Below are 7,500 nucleotides of genomic sequence, written 5' to 3'. Positions count from 1 at the left end.
TCGGATATCTGCTACAACTTGAGCTCCACCCACCTGGACTTAGGCCTGCAGGTACCACTACATACATGTAGCTATAGACAGTGATGCATAGATGTGTTTAAATATATGGACAAATATATCTCGTTTCACAAAGCACAGCTGACTGTTGGCTCACACACTAACCAAAGCACTTTCGAGTATTTTACGGTGAGGATTAAAACACGAGACATGAACTAGAAAAGAAGAAGTAAAATCCAGCAAATGGAAAATAAACGGATTACACATAAACAAAGTCAGGAGGGTGTAAAAAACAAGGCGTGAGTCGAGGCACAAAATCAATAGGGAACAGAAGAAGAGTCAGAGGACATGAAAGCGCTACCTTACACAGACCAGTGAATACCACTGAGGCTGCAGAATCTTCGTCCTGATGGACAACCAGATAGGGCTCTTGATATAGCCCAACTGGGACAGGGGAGGTGTATTGACTTTGAAATGTCATCGTGTAGTTTTACACCCCTCCATCCCCCCCCTCGGATTCTGGAACACACGCCGCCCCGGCAAGTTTTAATTGATGTTCAAAACAAGGGCATATTGATTGGTGATTTGTTGGAAATGAGCCATTCAGCAGAAAGTTTCACTCTGACCTTTCCTGCCTGTGAGCACTCTCTCCTCAGCCCACCTCTCTCTCTCGTCCTCTGAGTCGTTCACCCCTTCCATCTGTTTTGGCTCCTCATCCACTAATCTCTTGCTGTCGAAAACGGAATTTGATAATGTCCATTGCATCTGATTTTAAACAGCCAACTCAGGCCTGTCGGTCTGTCAATATGTCTATGTCTGTCTTTATGTTTACCTATATATATTATGTATGTTTCTATCTATTCTTCTAGCTGCCATATTCTTGTCCTTCTATTTGTCTATGTTTTTATGTGTTTATCTATCTATATATAGATAGATAGATAGATAGATAGATAGATAGATAGATAGATAGATAGATAGATAGATAGATAGATAGATAGATAGATAGATAGATAGATAGATAGATAGATAGATAGATATAAATAAATAAATATGGTTTGATGTATCTGTTAACTTGTCTGCTTTGTGTCTGTCTATATGTCTATATCTGTCTGCATGTATACTTGAATCTATCCTTCTAGTTGCCATTACTTTGTCCATCTATTTGTCTTTGTCTGTATATGTATATTTATATCTATATCGATCTATATTTATATCAATCTATATATTATATAGATTGAAATGACTATAGATCGATATAGAATAAATATAGTTTGATGTATCTGTTAACCTGTCTGCTCTCTCTATATGTCTATAGCTAACCAGTCGACTCCCTTTCTATTTGTCTTTATCAGATCTCCCTGACACTTATGTAAGATCTATATACGCTATACATGTATCTATAGTACAGTCTGTATGCATCTGTTAGGCTGTCTGCCTGTGTCTATATGTGTATGTACCTGTATGTTGATATAGTATGCATGTATGTATGTATCAACCAGTCTGCTCTGTGTCTGTCTCCACCCATGTTTGGGCGTGGGTCAGCTGTTCCAGCAGGTGGCCGAGACCCAGGTGCTCCTGGCCAACAGCGGCCAGGTGGGCTTTGAGTTCAGCGTGCTGCTGGATCATCAGGGGGCGGAGCCCAGGAGGAGGGAGGCGGAGGAGGAGGAAGTCGAGGAGGGGGCTGACGCAGGAGAAGGAGACAGGAGGGTGGAGGGACTACGGCAGGACCAGAGTGGGGAGCTGTGGGTGGAGAGTGACGGGCAGCAGGGGGCCGGGGGGCCGGACAGGAAGGTGTTGCCCGGCCAGCCCCTGGTGTTCCCTACTAAAGTGAGTGGTGGTGTGTGTGTGTGTGTGTGTGTGTGTGTGTGTGTGTGTGTGTGTGTGTGTGTGTGTGTGTGTGTGTGTGTGTGTGTGTGTGTGTGTGTGTGTGTGTGTGTGTGTGTGTGTGTGTTATTTATCCATGTGTCCATGTGTGCTCTAATGTGTGTGTGTGTGTGTGTGTGTCTGTCAGGGCTACGTGGAGCCCGGAACGGAGTGGCGTCTGTGCGTGCTCTACCTACCGGGGGTCCCTGATGTGTTCCAGAAGAGCTTCCAGCTTCAGGTGGACCACCTGCCCCCAGTGACCATCACCCTGAGCGGGGAGGGGGTCTTCCCCAGGATCAGCCTGGATCTCCCCCGACACTTATGTAGGATCACGCACACACACACACACACACACACGCGCGCTCTTGAACATGCACACACACACACACACACACACACACACACACACACACACACACACACACACACACACACACACACACACACACATGTACTGTAGTATATAGGACGCTGTACCTTCTCAATGCCATAGTAATCTGTAATCTGTTGTCCATGGTTTGGGATAAGAAGCACCTCATCAACATGCTGTGGGTTTCTGTTGCAGCCGAGAGCTGTGGCCAGGTGATGCAGGAGGCCAGAGAGGCTGTAGGAGTGGCGAACTCAACCCCACTCACCCCTACCCACGCTGGGGCAGGGAGTCAAGACAACCAGCACTGCGCCCACGCTGTTAGTATCCTGGTGATCTATGACACGTTTCCCTCCCGATGCTGTGGCTGAACATGGAAGTGAACGAATAACGCTGGCACGAAGGGAATAAATACACAAATTGTTTGTTAAAGGTCCCATGGCATGCTACTTTATTGATGCTTTAATATAGGTATTAGTGGCCCCTTATGACATCATTGGATTCTAATTAATATTTACATAATTAGAGAACTACCCATAATGCTAGTAGTAGTCTATTGGGTCGATTGAACGGTCCCTACCTCGTCGTGGTCCTCTCCAGCCATGCTCTCTCTGCCCCTCATGCTCTCTCTCTAGTGTGAGGAGCTGGTGAGCATGGAGCTGGAGAGGAGGCTGCTCAGGGACAACGCGCTGGCTGTGGCCAGCGGCCTGATGGCCCTCCACCGCCATGGATGCTCTGCCGACGAGTGGCACCGGCTCAGCAGGTACTGCATACCAACCAGCACCTTACCCACAGTCCTCTGTTTGATGCATAGCAGAGACAGTATGCTGATCATTAAACTGTGTTGCTGCCTGACATTGTTCAATTGCTAAATCATGCATGTGATGATTTATGATGCATGAAATGAATCATAAATCGTCATATCCTCCATGACATGGAGGATGTGAACGTATGATCCTTAAGGTAACATGTTGGTCTCCGTTTGCCTCTCCGACACTTCTTCTTCCTGCTGCCCCCCCCCCCCCCCCCCCCCCCCTCCACCCATAAGGTTCCTGGTAGCAGAGTATGTGCTGGACCTTGGCTTCGTGGTCCATGGTCAGATTTTGAGCCGGGACGTGAGGATCACCAACACCGGGCCGGTGTCTGTGTCCTTTTCGGCCAACCACAAGCCTCTTGTGGGAACAGGTACCAACCGACCCACAGTGCGTGGAGCAAACAACCTGACCCCGAGTCACCTGAAGGAGGCACAGGAGCATTAAGAGCCCATTCCTCTGCGATTCAGGTGTGTTTGCTCTTCCCAAGGTTTCAGTGCTGAGTTTGAGAAGGTGAAGAACTTCCGATGCAGTGAGACACAGACATTTACGGTGACCTTTGACCCCCAGAGGTCAAAGATGGGAGAAATCCGTGTCACCATGCCAATAAAGGTCTGTCCACACACGACACCACACGCCATTTAGTGTCATTGTCAATTTGTTTTGAAAGTTACATGTCACTAACTGTGTAATCATGTGCTGTAAAGGTACGTTTCACGTGTGAAGCATTGTGATTGGTTTACCTGTTTTGAATGACAGGTGGTAGGCGGGCCGTCGGTGCAGGTGCAGCTTTGTGCTGTGGTGTGCACGCCGGCCCTCACTGTGTCCAATGAAGAGCTGCTCTTCGACTGCGTGCAGTGTGGCATGTGTCAGGTAAAACTGAAAGCAACACGACAGCACCATAAGGTATAGCCAATGCAAGGGAGGTACATGCTTTTGCAGTTCTTATGGTGGAAATACATGATTTACTAACCCAACTCAATCATAGTTATTTGCACAAGAGGGAGAGGGAGAGAGAGACCATATGAGAGCTGAGTGATGTCTGGTTCTATAAGGGGTGGCTGTGGTCTTCCTTCCTACCAGGTGATCACCATACAGCTGTTCAACCATGAGAATGTACCGTGCAGCTGGAGCATGGCCGAGGCGGCCAGGCCTCGCAAGAAGGTACTGATCCAGACCCAATATCCTGCTGACCAAAGCCCAAAGAAATATGCTGTATTTGTTTGCCCATTAGCAGGTTTATTTTTATTTATTAGACATTATACTACGTCACCACATTCATTATGCCGTTGTTCTCAGTATGGCCTTGATGATCTCACCTTACTATATCTATCCACTTGTATACACATTTCGCTCCTAATGTTGAACAGATACAGTGCATTTACAGTACATTGAAGGGGTTCAAGGGTACATTGGGGTGCATCGATCTTTATTCATTTATTGAAAATTCTTCTCATGCACACACATTCTTTCTGCGATTCTATCTGCGATTTTCTATGGTGTGTTTGCACTGCACCTCAATTAGATGTTTGCCAACAAAATGCTGCCATGTACTCTTACTTTTGCTTTTCAGCACAAATAATTGATTGGCTTAGTGAAGTAAGAATTGGAATGATTCCAAATAAAATCTTGCAATGCATAAAAAAAAGGAAATGGTACAGCATACTATCAATCTTACTATCTTTTGTTAAGAGATAGACAAGACTAAATATTAGTATCTTGCCATGCAAAACCAAATGCAAAACATTACTTTGCATACCCAGTCTGTCCCCATGGCAATTGTGTGATTTCCATTTAAAGACCAAAGGCCAATTGACATTACATTTACATTTAAAACAAATAAATTACGTATGTACCGGTGTCTTTAATGATATATATATACCGGTATATGTAAGATATTTATAATGATGCTCAACCCTATTCTATATTTGTTAATACAAATACAGTATATTCCATAAGTGAACCTGTTGTGGCCTATGATAACGAAGCAAGATGTCTGAGGACTTTCTGTCTGCCGCTTGGATCCAGATCGACAAGTTCATGCCACTCCACCTGCGTAGGAAGGCCCTGCAGGAGCAGAGTCCTCCTCCACCAGCGGTGTTTGAGGTGGAGCCCTCCTCTGGCCTGCTCCACCCTGGAGCCTGGCTCAACCTCCAGGTCAGGTTCATCCCAGCCCAGGAGGTGAGCAACAGACATACATCACAGCTACCAAGTGTATATATGTATGTATGTGTGTGTGTGTCTGTGACTATATACGTGTGTGTGTGTGTGTGTGTGTGTGTGTGTGCGACTATATGTTTGTGTGTGTGTGTGTGTGTGACTTTATATCTGTGTGTGTGATTACATAACTGTATGTTTGTGACTATATGTGGATGTGTGTGTGTGTGACTTTATATCTGTGTGTGTGATTATATATGTGTGTGTGTGTGTGTGTTTGCGTGTGTGTGTGCCTGCAGTGCGAGTACCGCCGGCAGCTTGTATTAAGCGTGTCCGGCAGCACGCAGCGGCAGGTGGTGTGGGTCCAGGGACAAGGCCAGGAGCCCCGGCTGGCGTTCAGCCCCTCGGCCCTGCAGCTGGGGCCCTGCATGCCCTGCGGGGCTGGGGCCATGGCCGAGGTCAGGGTGAGAAACCCCTGCTCCTTCCCCCTGGAGTTCTACTCCCTGGAGCTGGACCCGCAGTACCGTAAGGAGGACCAGGTAGGCCCCTTCTACCGGTCTGCACTTCAGGCCACACTTTCCTGTACTGTTCTTAATACTCGTTTGCTGAAGAGTGCATGTTGTTTATGACATGCAGATATATGCATACTTTTTGCATTTGACGCCATTCTACAAAACATCAACCCCCCCATCTTCTCCTCACCAACAAAGGAATGCTTGAGATTTGTGCTTCACTCGTTCTCTCTCTCCCCCCTGCCCCCCTCTCTCTCTCTCTATCTTTCTCTCGTTTTCAATCTCCCTCTCTCTCCCCTCCCCTCGCTCTCCATCCTCCTCTCACCTCCTCCAACACTCCCCGCTCCTTCTTTTTTCCTCTCCCCCTCTCTCTCACTTGCTCTCACTCTCTCTTCCCCCAAGATCCTGCGTCTGATGTGGGAAGGCTATGGCGATGGCCGGTCGATGCTGCTGCCTCCCCGCTGGACTGGAGAAGCCCTGCCCCAGGAGCTGCAGGATCACTACGCCGAGCTCTGCTCCTCCCCCACCCCACTCCCCGACGGTAGGGTCAGGGTCCGCCTCCAGGCGTCTCCCCAGAGTAGAGCTGCTGCTCTGCAAGAGAGAGGTGGAAGTGCCCCACTGTTGTTCTCCCACCGTGTGGTGTCCAGACCCGGCCCGTGGTGTGTGGTGTCCAGACCTGGCCGGTCATGGGTCATGTTTCCAACCTGAGAGAGTCTATGAAAGTGGGCATGTAGGCCGACGTTTTAGTAATTTAGCTTGATCCTTTTTTGTAGTTTTTGCTCCAGCTCATTTCTTTCTTTACATCTCATTTGTAACCCCACACGTCCATTGTTTACAATAGTTTGCAATATTTTTGTTTCGCTAATGCTGCTGATTCACTTTTGCATGTATTATTTCTTAGTGCTTATATGATGGTTATTTTTGACTTTGCTTGTTGTCCCTTAGTTATTAGTTGCTCGTACACTTGTCCACAGCTATATTTGACTGCCCCTCACATACCATGAGGCATGCGAACAAACACAGGAACTTGAACTTAGATTAACCTTATTAAATACATATTCTGTTCAGGGGTGGTCAGAGAAGGAAGCGAGAGGAGTCAGGGGGTGCCGGAGATGTCTCCTCTCTCCAGGGCGATTGCCCGCCATGTGGGCGTCGACCTATCCCCCGAGGCCGTGGCTGCGCGAAACCGACGGGGCATAGCCGTCATCGTCCACGGTGCGCCGCAAACAGGTCAGGAACACGCATGCCCCGGGGGTCAAGGGCTAAAGGAGTCGTTGGACCTTTTATGGTGAAACTTTGTTAACGTGCATAAGGTCACACGTGAGGATTATGGTGGACGGTGCAGGTTACTCTCCTGCCGGGGTTTACAAACACTACAAAATGTTTAAAATGTAACTTATAAACCACTATTCTGTACTAAAACGATGGCGGTCAACAATAAGTCGATGTTGATGTTAGTGTGTCTGTGTATGTGCGTGTGTGTGTCCACGCACTCAGGTAAGAGCAGCGTGGCCGCCTCGCTGGCCCGTCACTACGGAGGGGCGTGTCTCACGCTGGAGGGCGTGGTCACTGAGGCGCTGACCACAGGCTCCTCCCCCGCCAGCCTGGCCGCGCGGCAGCTCTACAACCAAGCCGCCGCCATGCATGCCCAGAAGAGGGGAGAGGAGGCCGGTGAGTCAGAGGATTCACTTTATAGGCAGAAAGGCCAGCACAAAGTCAGGGAAACCACCACATCACAGCACGTAATGGACACGGCTCAAGCCAGCTCATGATGCAAACCTATAGCAGAGGG

The 7,500-nt window shown here is 48.2% G+C and overlaps 1 protein-coding gene across 1 annotated transcript in view; it reads left to right on the top strand.

Annotated features, from left to right (window-relative positions):
• Positions 1-7,500, top strand: part of hydin (HYDIN axonemal central pair apparatus protein) — a 77,558-nt gene that overhangs the window by 35,071 nt on the left and 34,987 nt on the right. The window contains exons 26-39 of the mRNA XM_060061589.1: positions 1-51; positions 1,540-1,824; positions 2,009-2,183; positions 2,426-2,547; positions 2,863-2,990; positions 3,276-3,412; positions 3,530-3,651; positions 3,799-3,912; positions 4,123-4,203; positions 5,068-5,220; positions 5,496-5,735; positions 6,111-6,249; positions 6,777-6,938; positions 7,206-7,379. The exon at positions 1-51 is cut by the window's left edge and continues 159 nt beyond it. Coding sequence (XP_059917572.1) covers positions 1-51; positions 1,540-1,824; positions 2,009-2,183; positions 2,426-2,547; positions 2,863-2,990; positions 3,276-3,412; positions 3,530-3,651; positions 3,799-3,912; positions 4,123-4,203; positions 5,068-5,220; positions 5,496-5,735; positions 6,111-6,249; positions 6,777-6,938; positions 7,206-7,379 — 2,083 coding nt within the window. The remainder of the gene's footprint in view (positions 52-1,539; positions 1,825-2,008; positions 2,184-2,425; positions 2,548-2,862; positions 2,991-3,275; positions 3,413-3,529; positions 3,652-3,798; positions 3,913-4,122; positions 4,204-5,067; positions 5,221-5,495; positions 5,736-6,110; positions 6,250-6,776; positions 6,939-7,205; positions 7,380-7,500) is intronic.

Source organism: Gadus macrocephalus, chromosome 9 (genome assembly GCF_031168955.1).
Source record: "Gadus macrocephalus chromosome 9, ASM3116895v1".
NCBI lineage: Eukaryota > Metazoa > Chordata > Actinopteri > Gadiformes > Gadidae > Gadus > Gadus macrocephalus.
This window is presented reverse-complemented; position numbering and strand designations above follow the sequence as displayed.